Source organism: Truncatella angustata (genome assembly GCF_020726525.1).
Source record: "Truncatella angustata strain MPI-SDFR-AT-0073 chromosome Unknown BKA67scaffold_10, whole genome shotgun sequence".
NCBI classification, from domain to species: Eukaryota; Fungi; Ascomycota; class Sordariomycetes; order Amphisphaeriales; family Sporocadaceae; genus Truncatella; species Truncatella angustata.
In genome coordinates this window covers 1,654,757-1,673,149 of record NW_025763390.1, presented here as the reverse complement: position 1 = coordinate 1,673,149, position 18,393 = coordinate 1,654,757, and the positions used below count along the sequence as shown (strand labels likewise).

The window sequence follows — 18,393 nt, the reverse complement described above, 5'->3', positions numbered from 1 at the left end:
TGTGTTGGACAGGAGGGCATCGCTCTGCTCGCATGTTTAAATGTGTTTGCCATCGGGACGATACCAGTGATGGGCCCCAAGACCGCCAAGACATGCGCGAGAGTCTGAACGCTGGTTCCTATGACGTTCATTTCCGGAAACACCGTACTTCCACTCGTTGATTGATCAGGAATATCACCAGACCGCCTCTTTCGTCTGGGAGGAGGGTGCGCAAACACGCCGGCCTGGTGTGGTACTACACAACAAGAAAGACGAGGTAGGGATCAAAGCGCTTCAACACGACGCTGATTCTATGCAGGCAAACCTATGTAGTCTACAACTTTTTCTTCTTCTTTTCCAACTCCTTCGATACCAGAAAGACACTGGTGATGCACTGCCGGCACAAACTCCTGTACCTTTTTTTACCTTCTTATGCCCTTTTGCCAATCCACATTGGCTTTGACCACGGCGCGGTAATGCGCTAAATCAATTAAATGCTCCAGTGCACTAACAAACCATCGTTCACTGGCCATGCTGGCAAGATAGTTGGAGGGCTCATTGCTCCCCAATCCTGAGCCCTTTGGCGAGTTTCTACCTGGTTGCGAGGCATCATGCTTTCTGGCCTCCTATGCGAAAGCAGTGACTTCTGGCCACTTTCCGGCTGCCTTCTTCTTGAAGTCGTCGACTTCCTTACTCCTCCAACCTCTCAACAGATCCAGCACTTCTGTGGCTTGTTCAAAGGTTATGTCTTTCACGTTGAGAACTTCGGAGAGCTCCTTCTCCACCTTGCTTTGATCCTCGCCCAGGTGCTTCTTTGCCTTGACGGCAGCGATCACATGGGAGGCGCTTTCCTTGTGCTTTGCCTCGAAATCTGCGTTGTACTTCTTCAAGTCTGTTGAAGCGTCCAAAGTATCAAACTCGGCTTTGATGACTTCTTGTGCCTTGGCGGGTAGCGAGTCCAGCTTTGTGTTGAGCAAGTGGCGGAAGTGCACTAACTGCTCATGGACCTGCGGGTGGTTCGAGTCCAAGGCAATTGCATTCTTCAGACATTTGAGCGCAAGAATGTATTTCTCTGTGGCAATAGTAAGTGAAGAGTCAATGACACTTTTTGTGGTTGGTCTAGGATATGGCTTACCTCTTCGGGTGTACACCTCGAAGCCAGCGAGTTGCGCATCAACGAGCTTGGGACTGTTTTGGAGCAGGTGAGCTAGGAACTTGGTAGCTTCCACCAAGGGCTCGTTGGTTGCAGCGAGCTTGAGGCCGTTAGGATCCTCGTCCACCTTCTTGGGCTCCTCGCTGCCTGCCTTTTTGGGCTTATTGGGGTCTTGTTTCGCAGCTTTCTCCGCAGCCTCTCGCTCGGCCTTCTGCACGGCCTGTCTGGCCTTCTTCGCTGCCTTCTTTCGTTCGGCGGCATCGTCGCCGTTGACATCCCCATTGACACCATTCGGCAACGACTTACCATCAAACATGCTAATGTACAGGTTGACGGCTGATAGGGCAGCACGAGTATAGAAAGGATGTTCGCGAAGCTTGTCCTCCCACCTGACCATGTCGACGTAGGCGCGGATTTGTCCTTTCCGTAACGAGAAGCTATGGAAGTCGAACTGGTCTTCCACCCAGACGTCGAAGAAGCCGTAGACAGCATGAAATCGCTTGAGAGCGAGGCCGATGTTTCCTTTTCGCACGTTGGCCTCTCCGTCTTCGGTCATGTACCAGACACACTGCATATCAATCAGATCATTGAGGGGCCCGACTGTCGAGTCAGGTCTCGTGAACAAACCCATCAACTCAAGCGCCCTTTCGGTTTCATCATTGCGAAGTTGGTACTTGGCTGCCTTTGTGTTGATGTATCGGTCTCTCAAATCGAGGTTGCGGGCTTCGTCCATAGTCGCGGCGGCCTTTTCCGTGTTACCGGAGTGCTTGTATATTCTGGCCTTGGTCATGTAGAACTCGACTTCCTTGGGAGCGACCTCGATACCCCTGTTGACATATTCCAGTGCCTTTTCGAGGTCACGGCTCAAGTGGTAGTTGTAGTGTTGAGCAAGGTAGTACAGAGCTGCCGCATCGCCCTTCAAAGCGTCATTGTTGCCCGAGCTCTCGCTGTCAGAGTTCAGGTATTCTTGAGCCAATGCGCCAAGCGTATCCCGCTTGGCCGGATCAGTGTATAGGTGCTTCAGGTTGGCAAAAGTGGATGGGACACCTCTGTCCAGCATCAGCGTGAGGTAAGTCTTTGCGGCTTCTTGGAACTCATCGCCTGAAGGATGGTTAGCCACGCGTCGATGTGTCAAGCGAAGAATACGTACCGGTCAGGAAGTCGAGGGGTAAGCGCTTGGCAGCATCTGAACGGGGATATTTGGTGGCGTACTCGTCGTAGATGGCCTTCTTCGCTTTCTGGTCATCCGGAGAGATGTCGGAGACGTCGAGAAGGCCTAGGTAGTAGTCGGGGTGTTCTGAGTTTCGGTCGAGCAGGGCCCTATATGCCTTGACGGCGTCCTCCTTCCTGCCTAGTTGCTTGAGGTACTCAGCGCGCAGTTCCATGACAGCGAGGCGATCGAGGTTGTGCTTGGCGATGGTCCGCAGGTGTTCGAGGGCGCGTTCGTAGTCGCCCTGCTCGGCAATAATGGAGTTCTTGTACATGAGAGCTTCCGAGTTCTCGTAGTCGGTCTTGGAGGGTGGGCTCTTGAGCGAGTCCTCATATGCGGTGAGAACCGTCTCGGCCTGCGCCAAATCGCCGGAGAGGTGATGTGCGACGGCGAGGGCGGTCCAGTTCTGGCGGACTTGGGGTCTGGCCTGGAGCATGGAAGCTCTGCTCTGGATGTAGCCTTGGTAGTCGCGCATTTGGACCTGCAGGAAGGCCAGGTCTCTTTGGATTTGGACGGAGTCGGGTTCAAGCTTCAGGGCGGACTTGTAGGCCTTGATGGCCTCTTCGAAGTTCTTTTGCGATCTGTAGAGCAGGCCGTAGACGTGCCAGCAGATGTGAGACTTCATGTCGGCCATGAGAGCCTCCTTGCCGAGAGCGAAGGCCTCGTCTGTCTTGCCCTGCTGGTTCATAATCAAAGCCTTCATCGCCATCGTGTCGCCATGCTTGGGGTTCTTCTTAAGGATCTGCTCGGCGGCCTTGAGGCCCCGCTTGTACTGCTTGTCTTCATAGAGTCGGATGACTTGGCGAAAGAGGGCATTCTCTTTCGAGGTGAGCGCTTGCGGCATGGTGAGAGAGAGAGCTTCGGCACGTGGGCCGTTGGGGACTGCTGGGCCGTATGTCGAGGGAAGCGTTCTGGCTACTGGGCAGTGAATGTTTCGCGCAGCGGAGGAGTGTGCTTAATCAAGCAAGCCGTACGTCCAAGTCGGTGGGCAAGCTTTCGAGTTGGGGGGGTGCAGTGACGGTGTCCGAGGGGTCGGAACGAGAAGGGGAAGAAAAAAAAAGAAAAAAAAAGGCAGAACAGGAAAATAGACACAGTCAGTGCTGTTCTATATCTGGACACTACAGTAGGTACTGTATCAATAAAGGATTGACTTGGCAATACGAACTGAAAAGTGTTGACGTGCTCCAGGCGTGAAGCTTTTGATGTGTGGTGCGGGTGAGCCTTGGAGGGTCCTCTCCCGGTAAACGTACTGTAGCGAACCGTGCAACTGCTCATGGCAGCGTGTGCTCTGCCCATTCATATTCATTGCTCAGCCTGTCCCGCCGGGGCGTGGGATGTCCCGAGAAAATGGAGCTCCATGGCCGAAAATTATCCGATATCTCTCTCACCTGTACATTGTTGTGTTAACTAACCTAGACTACAGGACATGGTCTTCACATAGCCTTTGCATAGTCTTTACATAGTATATACTAGGTTAGGTTGCTCCGTGTAAACAATACCACGGTAGGTCAAGTGAGCTACTGCGCAAGCAATACAAGCAACCTGGCATGTTAATAGGCCTTTCCTTCTCCTGCTTACAACTCGGCTTGAATGGAAGGGAATACTCTCTTTGTCTCTTTTTCCCTGTCTCTTTTTCTCTTTTTCTCTGTCTCTTTTTCTCTTTTTCATTTTTTTCATTTTTTTTCTCTTTTTGCATCTGCCTCTTTCCCAGGACTCGATATTCAATTGTATGCAATTTGCCCGGGAACAACAATGTGAGATGGGTATAGGCAACTGAAGAACAGCGCGTTTCTACCAACGTCGGTTCTTTCGTTGGCGGGAGTCAGCAGTGAATAGCGGGAATAAAGTCGCCTTGACGTCAAACCTGGAATGTGAATGGCATTCATTTATTTTTTTCATACAGCGGCGAGTTTATACATCTATCTACATATTACACTAGGTCCTCCCAAGCACGCGGGCAGGGCGGCGCGCCCGCTCAGCTTGTCCTCGTTGTTGCTGAGGCTTGCCGTTCCCTCCACTGGTTCAAAGCCTGGTCTGAACTATCGGCGGAATCGCTGCACCTCTCCCTCACCAAGCCCCACGTCCGAGCTCGCACGATGGTCTCGACGCTCCTCTCCTGTCGGAGTAGCTGGGCCAGCTGTTGCGTGCGCGGTTCGGTTGGGAAGTATCTTGCTGAGTACGGGTCAAGTCGCTCGTTGACGATGCGTTCCCTCTCCTTGAGCGACTCTGCCTCCCTCAGGGCGGTTTCCGGATCATTGGGGTCTGGGCTTGTTGCGACGTAGGCGCAGTATGTCAGGACGTCGGATCTGGACTGCCACGATGGGAAAAGAACCTGCTCTTTGAATGCATGACATGACTGAGGGTCTATTTCTCGTCGAGACGAGGGCGTTCTGACCGTGGTAGAGTTCGGGTCGAAGCCCTTCCTGGCTGGTGTCACGAGGGCATTGAGATTCTGGGTGATGGAGTCGTCTACGGCGCCTCTCGATATTCTTAGGAAATCTGATACGTGTCAGACATGGCTGGGTCTCGGGCGGACTCGCGGTTCACGTTTGCGCACCTCTCAGAGCTGTGATGTTGAAGCAGAACTGGGGAGTTAATCCAGGCGATCCAGGTAGGTCGCTCATGATCTCGGGGGGAGTAGCGGGTTTAGTGGCGTCCGTGGAAGGAGCCGGGTGTTTGGACCAAAGAAAGCCTGCCAGCGTGACGATCGCCAGGGGTATGACTGTGAGAATTAAAATAATAAATAATAATGACGGACACGAGATGGGTTCCAAATAAAGCCACCAAGCATAAATCGTCGAGGGGGAATCTAGTCGCACGATGTTGAAGGGCCACGGCCAACGTCTTGGTTGACTAAAAAGTAAAGGCTCGAGGTGTCGCGAAAGTATGACGAGTTGAGCCCATGAACTAACCTTGGATTAACTGTGCTACTGCGTGTCTGCCCGGTGTGTACAGTAAGTACCATGTATGTAATCAAGTCCGTAGTTGCGAAAGTAACAGCCCAAGCTCTCTTGCCCCCCCGCTACAGGGGCTTAGTTGCATACTGTAGCTTCTGGCATGCTAATGCGTACGGATTACAGTATGGAGCAAGGCAGGGCGGGATGATTACGGAGCATGCGTGAACCTTGACCGTAGGTACTTGGGCACTCACTACGTGCCCCCGTAGAGGCAAAGGCAGAGAAGAGAGGCCCAGAGGCTATGGTCGGCTTGTAGAGCTTGGACTTTAGTGCCCCTCTTGTTGCATCAGGCTGTGATTACGCGACAGCAGCGCCTGCCTGCCTGTGTGCGATTGACTTGACAGCGTGCAGCTGCAGTCCAACGTCAAAGTTCCGCGCTGGGGGCTCTGCTGTAATTGTAGGTCGGAGAGCTTCCATCCAAACCAGCTACATACCCAAAACAACACCACCCACCCGAACAAACCCACCATCATTTGAGGACCAGTACTTCTTCATCTTCTTCTTCCTCTTCCATTCCCTGCCTCACGCGCACCTTTCCCCGCTCATCCCAGCATTATTCAAGCAGCACACTCCACCATGTCTAGCGCACAGGATATGGAGGGCGTCACACATCGCGAGCCCCAGGACAAGAAGCAGGGCGGCAGCGGTGACGGCGACAAGGAGCAGGACCAGAACAAGAAGCCCAACAACGATGGTGATGCCGAGATGGACGACGCCGAGGACGACGATGATATCCTAGATGAGGAGGTCCTCAGTCTCAGCACCCAGGACCTGCAAACACGGAAACGACTTCTCGAGAACGACGCCCGCATCATGAAGAGCGAGTATCAACGGCTGTCGCACGAGAAGGCAACCATGGCCGAGAAGATCAAGGAGAACATGGAGAAGATTGCAAACAACAGGTACGCTTCTCTCCCCTTTCCCCTCGCCGGTGCAATGCACACACATGCACATGCACACCTGTCCCGGTGCCGTGCGAACGTACTGACACTGCCTACCTACAAGACAATTACCCTACCTGGTCGGTAACGTGGTTGAGCTTCTGGATCTTGACCCCACCGCCGAGTCCTCAGAAGAAGGCGCCAACATCGATCTCGATGCGACTAGAGTCGGCAAGTCCGCAGTCATCAAGACCTCCACGCGGCAAACCATCTTCCTCCCCCTCATCGGCCTCGTCGACCCAGAGAACCTGAAGCCCGGCGACCTGATTGGTGTAAACAAGGACTCATACCTCATCCTCGACACCTTACCTGCTGAGTACGACAGCAGGGTCAAGGCTATGGAGGTCGATGAGAAGCCCACCGAGAAGTACAGTGATGTGGGTGGTCTCGACAAGCAAATAGAGGAGCTAGTAGAGGCCATTGTCTGGCCCATGAAGGAGGCTGAACGCTTCAAGAAGATCGGCATCAAGGCCCCCAAGGGTATGTCCTGCTTCACATTTCCGCTCATACCTCTTATCACCCAAGCTAACTCTTCGTCAGGTGCGCTGATGTACGGCCCTCCCGGAACCGGAAAGACTCTCCTCGCTCGAGCCTGCGCCGCTCAAACCGATGCCACATTCCTGAAGCTCGCCGGTCCTCAACTCGTACAAATGTTCATCGGTGATGGTGCCAAGCTTGTGCGAGACTGCTTCGCCCTCGCCAAGGAGAAGGCACCAGCCATCATCTTCATCGACGAGTTGGATGCCGTCGGTACGAAACGTTTCGACTCGGAGAAGAGCGGTGACCGTGAAGTGCAGAGAACCATGTTGGAACTTCTGAATCAGCTCGACGGTTTTGCATCCGATGACAGGATCAAGGTTCTTGCCGCTACCAACAGAGTCGATGTGTTGGATCCCGCTTTGCTTCGGTCAGGACGTCTCGACAGGAAGATCGAGTTCCCTCTACCCAATGAGGAGGCTCGTGCACAGATTCTCAAGATCCACTCGCGTAAGATGAAGGTCTCTGATGGTGTGAACTGGAACGAGTTGGCCCGAAGTACCGATGAGTTCGGTGGTGCCATGTTGAAGGCGGTGTGTGTAGAGGCTGGTATGATTGCTCTGCGGTTGGGGAAGAACAAAATCGGCCACGAGCACTACGTGGACGCCATCACCGAAGTCCAGGCCAAGAAGAAGGATGTGAGTACTGACCTTTGCCCTCATTTTGCACCTACAAGGCTAACCACGATCCCAGACGGTCAACTTCTATGCATAATTTCAGACACATCGTGGGCGAAGGCAAGACATAGAATTTGTGATGATAGACGAAGTGACAAATGTAATACTAGCTGGCATAAGTCACCAACCTGGCTTCTTTATCATCAGTACACGCACTTCTCCTAAGCTGCATTGTGAGCTTGAATAAAAGCCATGCTGGATCGTAAAACAAACACCATGATGTGATTCACCTGAGCGTTTGCGAGCAGCCAGCGAATCTCTTGTCTCGTGTAATATGCAACTAGATTTCCTTAGCACGTTACGAGCTGCTCTCGTACGAAGTCTTCCTACCACTCGAAGGAAGTCATCCTCACTTTGTGGGTCTGTCGAAATCTCGGTCAAGCCCATACTACTTACTACTAGACACTACATACAAATCACATCTCCACGGACCTTTTGGTGCCTTCGTCAAACGGTTGCAGGTTAAGCGTCATCGCCGCTGACCAAGATCGTGTCCTTCCAGCAGCGAGCTTTACACGCCTCGTCAACAAACAATAACCGTATTTATGGTTCTAAAAAAAATGTGGCAAAGACGATAGATAGATGAGTTCTATCAGGCACCTTCATCCCGCCGTGCCAGGTGGCTGGGGCACGTTGGCTTCTCATCCGAGTCCCTGAGCAGCACCCATCGAGCTTCTCGGACCCGGCAATCCTCACGTTGCGACGGTCTGGAGAAGGCGCTTCACGGCGTCCATGTGGCGCAGGATCTCCCGAGAGATGTCTGGTCGAGTCGCAGAGATGAGAGAGTGTTTATTCGTAGTTCCGATTGCCAGATTGGGCTGTGGGCTTGACTTGTGTGATGCCTGTCAGATTTGTGTCACAATGCGCGTAGGTCTGTCTGAGTGAGCTCGGCCCGTCGTTGAAGACTGGCCTGAAATCTTGTGGATTATGCAGATCAACTCCTCTACCCCCCAAAAATAGCATAGGGATGGATGATTGTTATCACAGTAAAACGGTTGCTCACTTGATTTTCATGAACTCTGGTGCTGCCGTTCCCGATACCAATAAGACGATGATGGTGTGAAGAGAGCAAGAACATAGCGTCTCCCACGTATGGTTAGGGAGCTGGACTATAGCGGTGCGAGATACTTTATTTACCACCTAAGCAAAGATAATGTATCTATAGAGTACGGTGGAATAGAAGAAAAGATGGTAAAAAATGAACAGCAAAAAGATGCTCCCTCGAGCCGGATTTGAACCGGCGACCTGTGGATATTCTGAATTCTTCAGTTACGATTACAGTCCATCGCTCTGCCAACTGAGCTATCAAGGGCTTCTGCACCTACTGCTAGCTGGGAATCAGCTTGTAGTGGGGTGAACGATTTGCTAAGAAATGCCAGATATATTTGATAGCCATAATTGAGCTTGTGGAAAGTATCTAATTCGCGCAGGATTGCCGAAGTAGACGGAAGTGGAGCAGATGATTCGCCCACGTTGGCTCAGAGCCCCGCATTTTAGTCCTCCCAACAAGCTGCAAACAGCGTCGTGATCATCAGGTTTGATGGATAGGGCAAAACTCGTGCTGAACCTTGCGACAATAAGCATCACCCTGGTGTTCTGTGTCATACGCTCTCTCCGATTTGCTCTCGTGCGCAATGGCGACGAAAAGCCATCGTCCAGCGATATTGAGGCAGCACAAGTGACAGTAATAACACACTTGACAGCTGAGTATCTGAGGATGGACAGCTTCATGGTGAAACTCCAGTCCCTCGGCCGTGATGAACTATGACTTCGAGACGAATCATGTGAATTAAGCTTTGTGGTTTCTCATGGTTAAACAATCACAGTTTCTAGTAATGGGCCAACCTAGTAGTTGCGGTAACAATGCTAATAATGATGGTCTTGATGCGAGTATAATAACCGAGAATTCGCAAAGAACATTGTCCACAGCGTTGGTGTCATATACAACATACTGACAACAGACGCCAGAAGCCAATTACAAGGCAAAGCGGCTGTCGAACCGGATGCAAAGGCAGAAGATGCCGGACCACATGAGAACAAATGATGGTGAGCTGAGCTAAGAGAGGGAAACCATGCCTGACTATACCAGGCAAAGCGGACTCTAACTTGGTTAGGAAGGGCAGCTATTTCAGGGTATACCAGGCAAAGCGAAAGCTGTGTCAATTCTGTCTTTGAAGTTCGAGGTACGAACCGGTTGCTGCTCATATCAGCATCGATGTGATCTGCGGTACGACCGAGAACTTTTGTATGCAGGGATTGTCCAGTGTGTCCATGGAGGACGACTGTTAAGGCATTGCATGTAATTGCCACCTTTTTGAAAATCACAACACATATATCGCAATATCAGAAGATAGGCAAGAGGACAGGTTAATTTAATTGACTAAGAACGAATTGTGATACACCTTGCTGTGGCACCAAGGGCAGCGTGGCGCCTACTATCGCATGGTCAATATACTGATCGTGTTCAACATAAGTCATCTTTTGTCAATGTTCCTCCATCATATGCATTCGCCTTTTCATAGTGTTTACCCTTGAACTCGTCTACCAACAACCTGGCCTTCTCGTCCATGTCAACTGCGAGCTTCAATAACGCCCTGCGTTCAAGCATTGCATTTTCTTCAACGGAAACTTCGCCTCCATCCACCACTTCGGGAATCCATCTCGGTACATCTGCCACACATACACCTCCTCCTGAGGGCCGCGCTACCGAGATCCAACGACGTTCAGCGGAAGAAGGACAAGGCTCTGTACCATCTAGAATCCACTCGATTACAACGTCGTTGCCCGCGATAGCATCCAGGAGAAGGCGGAAACGGTCGAGCGTGGGCCATCGCCGTCCACCAAGATGTAAAAGGCGGCGGCAGAAGTTGTCCTCGGCGCCCTGGTCCTGCAGACGATACTTGGGAATCTTCAAGCGGTCCAGTTGGAGATAATCAATGTCTGCGACTGAAACATCCTCAAGAGCTATTACAGGCTCTCCGCTAGACGGGTAGCCAAACACACTGATATTCGTTGCTGTCACTTCGATACGTGGTGCCTGTTGGGACGTATGGTCCGGCGGCGGCGGTGGGGCCGGACGACCTGGGCGGCTCACCATGGTGTACTAAAGTTGTCGCAGATTCGTCAATGATGCAACGAAATGTACATGGGCAGGGTGGTTGTAATGATCAAACTTGATGTAATAAGAGACAGGTTATCAAGGGAGCAATATTGACCGTATTAACGGCAATGATCAAGGTGAGATTAGATAAAGCACCTCCAAAATTTATCAAAGAGTTATCCGAATGTGATTGAGACGTATTTGAGTAAGAAGGCGCAATTGCAGGGTTCCCTGTTTTCTTCCTAACGCTAGAGCTGTACATGCAGGTGGAAGGATTTACTTGGATGGTATAAGTCTGGCTGCTTCGCCTCATTGATCAGCTTTGAAGTCCAACTTTCAGGCGTGTTTAAGCCTGTATGGAAACATTGACCGCAATAGTAAAAGGGTCAGGGTTTACTTAATATATGCTCATTTATAGAAATGTTTCATTGCAGCTAGTAGGGAAAGATGTAAGATATGCTCCGGCTTTTGGGTTTTCTTTTTTAGGACGAATTACTAGGAACCTGTTTAACGGTAGACCTGTTTCCGGAAGAAACAGCCCCCTCGATGCACGAATGGTGTCATATTTCCATGAGTGTAGGACGAGCTGTATGTGTGCGGCCTCTGTTACCACTGAATCTAGGCAGGTCAAATAAATCTCATGCGCAGAATTTCTATTTAGATTCAAAGGCTAGAATTCAAGCCTTATCTTGAGCTTTATTGGTTGGATTTGAGTGGACATCATGTGTCATGGTGGTCATGTATCACTACCTTGTGACGTTATGCTAGAAAAGCCCATAAAATGACCACGGAGCAGCGAGAATATTCCAATACACCTACCAATACGATTCAATAAGTTCGCTTTGGAGATCTACAATTTCAGACCCCGGTAAGGTACGAAGGTGCATCGAATGTGCCCTAGTCTAGAAGAAGGAATAGTTATATATGGCACGGGTGATAGTTTAATGCATTCATCAAAATTGATTGACATGTCATGAGGCACAATACGGCACCGGCGAAGAAAGTGATTTTCTATTCAATATTCTTTCTAGAACAGCCGACCAAGTACATGGTGATTTTTCGCAAGGATCCTGACGCCAACAAGTCGTCTTGAAATCACAGTCGAGATTTATAGTAAAGCCGTTATGAAACGCACTTCCTGGTCAAGATCAGTATAAAACCTAGATCGACTTGAAGGTTGAGCTAAGGAAAGGCAGAGAAGCATGTAAGAAGACGTGCGACGAGGCGTTCTCGATGATGATCAGTACTTCGAATGATACATCAATTGAATGGTATGACTTCCAATTCACGCCTTATGTCCAATGCACAACTAATTCCTACGTCGTTAGGAAGCGGGAAGCATCTTCATCTTCATCTCGACGAAAATTTCGTCTTCGATAAGGACTACACAATCACCACGAACCCAAACCCTTAAACCGCCTCTCGATAATATAGGATGTGAGTCCTCGGCCGATTGCGCTGGATTTACTTGTGAAGGAGGCAACAAGCTATCTTGTGGATTAGGGGCTGGCAACACTTTCACACAATATTGACTTGTTATTATCAACGAGTTTAGCTCATGGTTCACGTACTACAGGTAAACTATCATTACCACACGCCGCCACCGCATCACGAGTGCTACTAGAGAGCCCATGATATATTAACGAAGCAATTCGTTCTAAGGGGATGATCGGTCTAAAAAATATAACAGTAATCAGGATTCTAGGTCATTACAAACATACCATTATACCTAATTAACGAAGGCGGCCACCGATTTTTCCATAAGGCTTACATTTGCTTTATCCGCCTCTGGATAAAAACAGACGTGAGTAAACTAGACGACAACAGAAGTATTTGTCAAGGAGTAACAAAAAGACTTAAAGAGCGAGTCCCTCGAACCGGATTTGAACCGGTGACCTGTGGATAGTCTGGAGATGCCAGAAGTAAACAATTACAGTCCATCGCTCTGCCAACTGAGCTATCAAGGGTTATGAATGAAAATATCGTTTTAGAAACGATACAGAAAATCGGAGGGGGGAAGAAGTATCAAACGAATGCTAACGATCTGAACATGGGGGGGTTTTTTTTTCAAGTGGGGTATACACAGTGAAGTACTTTCTGAGTATACACAGTATACTAGTTTGACCCAATGTACTTGCATTCACAAGACTATAGCTCATATCAGCTAGTTGCTGAGTCACAAACTGTAGGAGTCAGGAAGAGTTGTGTTTTAAATAGTATAGTAGAAATTACACCAGCAGTCTGAAGTCCTGAACGCTGGTTTGAGGCACAACGCCGTGTAACTTGGGTTGCTCGGATCCATGGCAAGGCTAAACTCTGCACCTTCGTACTACATACGGAGAATATAGGTAACTGGGCGAATTTTGGTGTCTCCTACAATTTCGAAGGTGGATCCTGTCGCGACTTTGTCCAATCAGCAAGCTGACTATGCAATTCTCGCAATTTGTAGTTTTAATCCCTACATAGTCTACAATACGAAGTGAATTTGACAATCATTGACAGCTGGCAGCTCGGTTGACAGAATAACTCAAAGTGAAAATCCCTTGATAGCTCAGTTGGCAGAGCGATGGACTGTAATCGTAACTGAAGAATTCAGACTATCCACAGGTCACCGGTTCAAATCCGGTTCGAGGGACTTGAGTAATTTTTTTGCCTTGTGCATTACGTCTCCAGCATCTATCTCAAAATCAATTTTTTTTCTCCCCCGTCAGGTGTCGTGGTTTAGACGTACGTAGTTGAATATGTACAACTTCTAATGTTATGCGACTTGTGATGTTACATTTATGTCCGTGTTTAAATCCGAATAGTGCGAGTCTTTGAGCAGTTGCGGGTATAGTTCCGGCTCTCAACGACCATGAAACTACAACCATGTCATATCGATAGACAACATTCAAAGCGCTTATTGGTTAAAATGTGACAAGGGACGACATGACCTCTATTCCTAGTGTTGTTATCTGCTCGTTGGCATATTTATCTCCGGCTGGAAATAAGATCTTATTTTCGTTGCATATTATCAGATTGTCTTCGGAGCCGAACCGCATATCTCATCAGCACTATACTACAACACAGTTTACGATTCACAGTCCCCGCGATATATAAGACAATAGCAACGATGTGGTCAACTAAAGTTGGTATGTTGGCTGATAACCATAGCTGAACAATACTACGGCAATCATAACCTAGAAATCAAGTATCCAACCATCATTACAATGGTGTCAACATCCAGCCCGAATCACCCTTCGTCCTATGGGCCATCCGAAACCGCTCTACTTCTCCTAGACTTTCACAACATGTTTAGCGGTTTCATCCAAGAAGCCGCAGAGAGAGAAAAGCTCATCAACTCGACCCAAGCACTCCTGGCCGCAGCACGCGAAAGCAAGACACCTATCCTACACTGTCTGATCGACGCCTCCCGCGACCCTTTACCCACCAGCAAACTGGCTGATCGCTGGGCGGAGCAGTACAAACCCGCTTTTGCAGGGAACCCAGAATTTGCCGTGCAAATGTCTGACGTTGCGGTTGACAAGGACTCAAAGACGGAATATTCTTTCAACAGACTGGCCGGCCGCGTCTCGGCCCTGAATTCAGAAGGTATCATGGAGCTGTTACAGGAGAAGCTCGAAATCAAGAGCTTAGTCCTCTGCGGCTTCGTTTCGAGCGGATGTGTGTTGAGCACCGCGAGAAATGGTGCAGATGAGGGCTTTGTAATCACAGTTGTGCCAGATGCCTGCTGGGATCGCGATATGGAGGTTCACAATACTGTGATGGATCATGTCATTCCGATGACTGGTCATACTATGGACTTGGATGAGGCAGTTCGTGTTTTGCGGGGCAATGATGTGTCCAAGTAGAGGTTATATGACACATGGATCAATACCGACTATAAGTCCGGACTTTCCAAATAGCCTCAAGTATCATAGTCAGCGAACAATTCCCTATACTTTTCTCTGACTGTCTCATTGCCCACCCAAACATCGGCATCATTCTCTACAACATCAACATGTCTCCCTGAAAAAGTGGCTACCATGCTACTATTGTAGGCTTCCTTATCAATAAAGACAGCCTCATCAACCGCTACCACCTCGAGGTAATATGGGTGTGCTAGCATCTGCACTAGTGTATCGCTCGATGGCGAGAGAAACATGGCGATGCCGTCGAACTCAACAAGTTCCGAGGAGGCCGGTTCCGCACCATTGAGTGTGGGCAGAATCTGGCCGCCTACTTGAACCTTAAGCGAGAGTCAGCTGAAAGGTCATCGCGATATAAAATTTCACGCTTTGGAGGCAGAAATATCGGTGTATTGTCTGAAAGGAGTAACAAACCTGCTGATACCGTCGAACATTGAAGGCTTCCGCCAGTGGTGCTACTTTTGGCGCGTGTTGTGTCTCCCAGTAGTCACAGAACTCTTCCCGCGTGAAAGAAGACTTGCGCTTGACATAAGTGATCATTTGTAAGTGTCCCGTCTCGGATTCAGGGGACGTGCAGTTCGCAGCTGGGGTACGTAACGACCGAGGGTAGAGAGATGAAGCCACGTACGCAGCGCAGTGAGTGCCGAAAGCAAGCAAGGCGCATGCAACTGCCAAGACTACCGAGCGACCGGCCATATTAATGGTTTCGTTTGCTGTTGGTATATGGTGAGATACGACATGAGACCTGCAAATAAAAGCACTTGAGAGATTTATCGATATTTATATAGATATGTGATAGACGGGGGTGTTCCCACAGAAATCACTCAAAATGTAACACGCCCCAGCACAAGGGTACCATGCGGCGGTCAAATGAACAACGGTCTTGACCGGGGCGCCATCGGGGGTTTTTTTTTTGGTGTCTTGGAAGCCGTTCTCAACTCACCGATATGTCGGCCCGCGGCTAGGATGCACACACTGAAAACCGGGACATTCGGAATGAACACAACCATTCCTAACTATGTTTTGACCGACGTTGCGCAGCAAAGTGATGGCTTTAGATGAGATCTTCTCTGGTTCTCCGAGCTCTTAATGCCATGTTGAATAACTCCTTCACAAGCAACCCTGAACTGCGCATGATCAAGGTGATAGCGAAACGAATCACAGACACAATTTCGTTTGCTACATGGTGCACCTAATATCTGGTGCCGAGTTTTCGGGTCGATCCTGAAGCGATGATTGACTTCAGTATTATACCGATAGTGCCAAGAACAGGGACCTTATTTGGCGGAAACCGATGTTCCGGGCCAGAGGCCCAATTTCAACAAATCAGCATATACTTCTGGGATAGAAATTTTCATCTCCCTGCGGATAAATGAGTTTAGCTACAATTTTCAGCACAAGTCTCGCCGTTTCAATATCCCCGCCCGCTGTGATGTGGTGATGCGATCTTGATCAGGCAACGCTGTTAGTAATAATTTTGCAGGAAGTGTGCCAATATATCGCTAAAGACGAGATAATTACAAAGCAAGGATATTAAAACGATTGTCTCAGTTTTTAGGCCACTGGCAAGAGACTCGGGACCAACTCACTTCAATGCCTCGGCATTATATGCTTTCCAATGACTTGGGAACGTGTATCAGCTTGCCCGCCTTGAACACAACACTGGGAAGTCCCTTTTTCGCGTAAGACAAGAAAACCCGTGTGACAAACATTCATTGTAAAAACCCGTTTCATGCTGTATACTCCTCAGACAATATGGCCGAATTTCCTATAACCAATGGCGTCACAACAGTCATTGGACCTCCAGCCGGCTACAAGGTGAATTTCCTGCACCCAAGACAGCAACATGCAGTTGCACACTACTTGATTTTCGGACTCATGGGCTCACTTGCCTTCACCGCGCTATTTCAAAGACTGTACACGAAAATGCATCTATCAACGGGTCTCAGAATTGACGATGGTAGGGTTCAGCATCCAACGATATGCATAAGCAAAAACATCTCGCTAATGTTGAATACAGCGTTTATGTGTTTGGCTTGGGTTGGTTATGATGTGTATATGTTCTGTTCCTATATCGCTAACCTAGCAGATTTTTTCGATCGGGTTGCAATCAACACAGACATGTAAGAACGATACAACCAGATTAACATATCGCAATACTAACCTAATTATACCAAAGGGTCCATTACCATCGAGGGATTGTGCCACCACGCCCTGGGAGATGCCAATAACCGTTTACGAAAACCACATGCTGGTAGTAGTCACAGACTCACTGCATAATCCAACTTGACATTTCAAGAGTTCGTACGTTTCGGCTCCTTGCTTCATCTTGTGCAATGGTTTCACCAAGATGTCATTGTTAGCCTTCTACCTCAATATTTCGCCGCATAAATGGTTCAAATGGTCAATCTGGGCTACCTTCAGTATGGTGGTTTGTTATACCATTGCCATTACCTGTATGCTGCTTTTTGGATGTAGTCCAACAAGAGCTATGTGGGATCTATACACAAAGGGTACTTGCCTCAATGCAAGTGTTCTGTACATGGCCATCGCAGTATCAAACATTGTTTCCGATATCATACTATTCCTGATACCCATACGAACAGTTATCAACTTGAAAATGGGCATAGTGCAGAAGATCGGAGCCATCACCTTGTTTGGTATTGCATCCATGTAAGTAAATCCCTCGATGCTGACGACGTACACGCACGTCCGTCGTGTCATCTTTCTGACGCGCGACTCGACAGAACAGTCACAACCTCCACCCTCCGCCTAAGCTATTTGCCGTCCCTACTCCCGACCAATGATATTCCCTGGTAGCAGCACCTGCGAACATTTGGGCGCAAGTAATTTCTCTGGGAGCTACAACGACATGAGAGCTTGTTATCGCTGACATCAGATTTTCTCCACTGGTTTCTTGAGGTTATCCTTTTTATCATTTGCGGATCCATGCCCACGCTGCGGAAGTTCTTCAAGCACTTTGGCCCTAAATTGATTGGCAGCTCTGGCGACAACTCCAAGGCTTTACCCAGTGCGCATGACGCCAGCCAGAGGAAATTTGGCCACCCCTCGCGAAATCAATATGAGAAATTTGATGAGATGGAGATGAGTATCCTTAACAGGATGAGAGAGAACAAGAGCGAAAGCGAGAGGACAACCACGAAAGCAACAGCCACTACCAAGTAATTTTTATATAGATAGAGGACAAATAGCGCATATGAAACTTCGTGGTGGTGGCTATAGTCAATTTTCAGTGGACTTTTACGAATGCAGTGAAGAATTCCAAAAGCTACCAAGTTCGACATATGCTTGAGGGAGAAAGGCAGCAATACAAATGGGGTAGTATGGGCACACATATGTAGTCAGACCAGCAAATGTTTCGTTTTATGAAGCAGTGTCAATAGCTTGGGCGGGGTTTGTTGTTCAAAAAATCCTCCCAAATAGGGCAAAATCGTCCGATAATCGTAAGTCGCCATGCAGAAAACGAGAAGCGACTCTTTCGTATTATCAAAACTCGGAGTGGCATGAGCTGAGCTTTTTTTCTGAACGAAAGCCGTTGATTCAGCTCGTGTTTGTCGGGCTAAAAACGCCAGCCGCTGCAGATCGGATGGCGTTTTTAGCTGGGCGGATCTGATGAGAGCCTCAAATCAACGGCCGGAACCCACGTGCTTTAAATGGTTGCAGAACCGCTGGTCCAAATATAGACCATTCCTCGCTTTGGTCCAGCCGACATGCGACTTCATATTCATGTGTCGATGCAGTGGCGACAAAGATTTCACAAGTTTTGTTCTAAATGAACAAAAGCCAACAACTGGAGTGTGGCTAGCATGACTCTGTTGATGAAAATTTGGTGATCGGAACGCCGAGTTCCGACGTGCCCTCCACGATCTTGAGGGCTCGTCAGCACCTAATTGTGTTCCGCACAATAACT

At 49.0% G+C, this 18,393-nt stretch overlaps 7 protein-coding genes and 3 non-coding genes across 10 annotated transcripts; 4 read left to right on the top strand and 6 right to left on the bottom strand.

The window, feature by feature from the left end:
* Positions 1–257: 257 nt before the first annotated feature.
* BKA67DRAFT_583722 (tetratricopeptide) lies at positions 258–3,602 on the bottom strand. The gene is made up of 3 exons (XM_046104098.1): positions 2,283–3,602; positions 1,115–2,233; positions 258–1,051 (listed from the first exon to the last, which is right to left on the bottom strand). Exons 1-3 carry the CDS (start codon positions 3,184–3,186, stop codon positions 606–608), a joined length of 2,469 nt encoding a protein of 822 aa, XP_045952789.1. The 5' UTR covers positions 3,187–3,602; the 3' UTR covers positions 258–605.
* A 715-nt stretch (positions 3,603–4,317) lies between these two features.
* BKA67DRAFT_664121 (caffeine-induced death protein 2) lies at positions 4,318–4,966 on the bottom strand (the record flags this gene model as incomplete). Its single annotated transcript, XM_046108314.1, has 2 exons — positions 4,318–4,841; positions 4,900–4,966. 2 exons carry the CDS (start codon positions 4,964–4,966, stop codon positions 4,318–4,320), a joined length of 591 nt encoding a protein of 196 aa, XP_045952788.1.
* Positions 4,967–5,640: 674 nt separating this feature from the next.
* Positions 5,641–7,667, top strand: BKA67DRAFT_97859 (26S proteasome regulatory subunit-like protein). Its single transcript, XM_046109584.1, has 4 exons — positions 5,641–6,201; positions 6,305–6,720; positions 6,781–7,415; positions 7,471–7,667. The coding sequence occupies exons 1-4, from the start codon at positions 5,876–5,878 to the stop codon at positions 7,489–7,491; spliced, it is 1,398 nt and encodes a 465-aa protein (XP_045952787.1). The 5' UTR covers positions 5,641–5,875; the 3' UTR covers positions 7,492–7,667.
* A 1,004-nt stretch (positions 7,668–8,671) lies between these two features.
* Positions 8,672–8,766, bottom strand: BKA67DRAFT_t172. Its single transcript has one exon. It is a non-coding gene; the product is annotated as a tRNA-Tyr (tRNA).
* Positions 8,767–9,918: 1,152 nt separating this feature from the next.
* Positions 9,919–10,670, bottom strand: BKA67DRAFT_669048 (uncharacterized protein; the record flags this gene model as incomplete). Its single annotated transcript, XM_046108649.1, has 1 exon — positions 9,919–10,670. The coding sequence occupies exon 1, from the start codon at positions 10,549–10,551 to the stop codon at positions 9,919–9,921; it is 633 nt and encodes a 210-aa protein (XP_045952786.1). The 5' UTR covers positions 10,552–10,670.
* Positions 10,671–12,422: 1,752 nt separating this feature from the next.
* On the bottom strand, positions 12,423–12,521 carry BKA67DRAFT_t171. Its single transcript has one exon. It is a non-coding gene; the product is annotated as a tRNA-Tyr (tRNA).
* Positions 12,522–13,094: 573 nt separating this feature from the next.
* On the top strand, positions 13,095–13,189 carry BKA67DRAFT_t180. Its single transcript has one exon. It is a non-coding gene; the product is annotated as a tRNA-Tyr (tRNA).
* Positions 13,190–13,763: 574 nt separating this feature from the next.
* On the top strand, positions 13,764–14,405 carry BKA67DRAFT_541244 (putative hydrolase protein; the record flags this gene model as incomplete). The annotated part of the gene is made up of 1 exon (XM_046100899.1): positions 13,764–14,405. The coding sequence occupies one exon, from the start codon at positions 13,764–13,766 to the stop codon at positions 14,403–14,405; it is 642 nt and encodes a 213-aa protein (XP_045952785.1).
* Positions 14,406–14,461: 56 nt separating this feature from the next.
* BKA67DRAFT_664117 (EthD domain-containing protein) lies at positions 14,462–15,158 on the bottom strand (the record flags this gene model as incomplete). The annotated part of the gene is made up of 2 exons (XM_046108313.1): positions 14,462–14,782; positions 14,877–15,158. The coding sequence occupies 2 exons, from the start codon at positions 15,156–15,158 to the stop codon at positions 14,462–14,464; spliced, it is 603 nt and encodes a 200-aa protein (XP_045952784.1).
* A 1,059-nt stretch (positions 15,159–16,217) lies between these two features.
* BKA67DRAFT_595581 (uncharacterized protein) lies at positions 16,218–17,648 on the top strand (the record flags this gene model as incomplete). Its single annotated transcript, XM_046105181.1, has 5 exons — positions 16,218–16,427; positions 16,684–16,716; positions 16,762–17,135; positions 17,210–17,278; positions 17,342–17,648. 5 exons carry the CDS (start codon positions 16,218–16,220, stop codon positions 17,646–17,648), a joined length of 993 nt encoding a protein of 330 aa, XP_045952783.1.
* Between the last annotated feature and the right edge of the window lie 745 nt (positions 17,649–18,393).

What these genes read in the sequence shown, in the direction of transcription:
- BKA67DRAFT_583722 (XM_046104098.1), bottom strand. Translation starts at nt 3,186, where the DNA reads ATGCCGCAAGCGCTCACCTCGAAAGAGAATGCCCTCTTTCGCCAAGTC. An exon ending in ACCCCTCGACTTCCTGACCG is followed by an intron (nt 2,234 to 2,282) that starts GTACGTATTCTT and finishes ACCATCCTTCAG; the next exon opens with GCGATGAGTTCCAAGAAGCC. An exon ending in CGAGGTGTACACCCGAAGAG is followed by an intron (nt 1,052 to 1,114) that starts GTAAGCCATATC and finishes CTATTGCCACAG; the next exon opens with AGAAATACATTCTTGCGCTC.
- BKA67DRAFT_97859 (XM_046109584.1), top strand. Translation starts at nt 5,876, where the DNA reads ATGTCTAGCGCACAGGATATGGAGGGCGTCACACATCGCGAGCCCCAG. An exon ending in GAGAAGATTGCAAACAACAG is followed by an intron (nt 6,202 to 6,304) that starts GTACGCTTCTCT and finishes CCTACCTACAAG; the next exon opens with ACAATTACCCTACCTGGTCG. An exon ending in TCCAGGCCAAGAAGAAGGAT is followed by an intron (nt 7,416 to 7,470) that starts GTGAGTACTGAC and finishes CCACGATCCCAG; the next exon opens with ACGGTCAACTTCTATGCATA.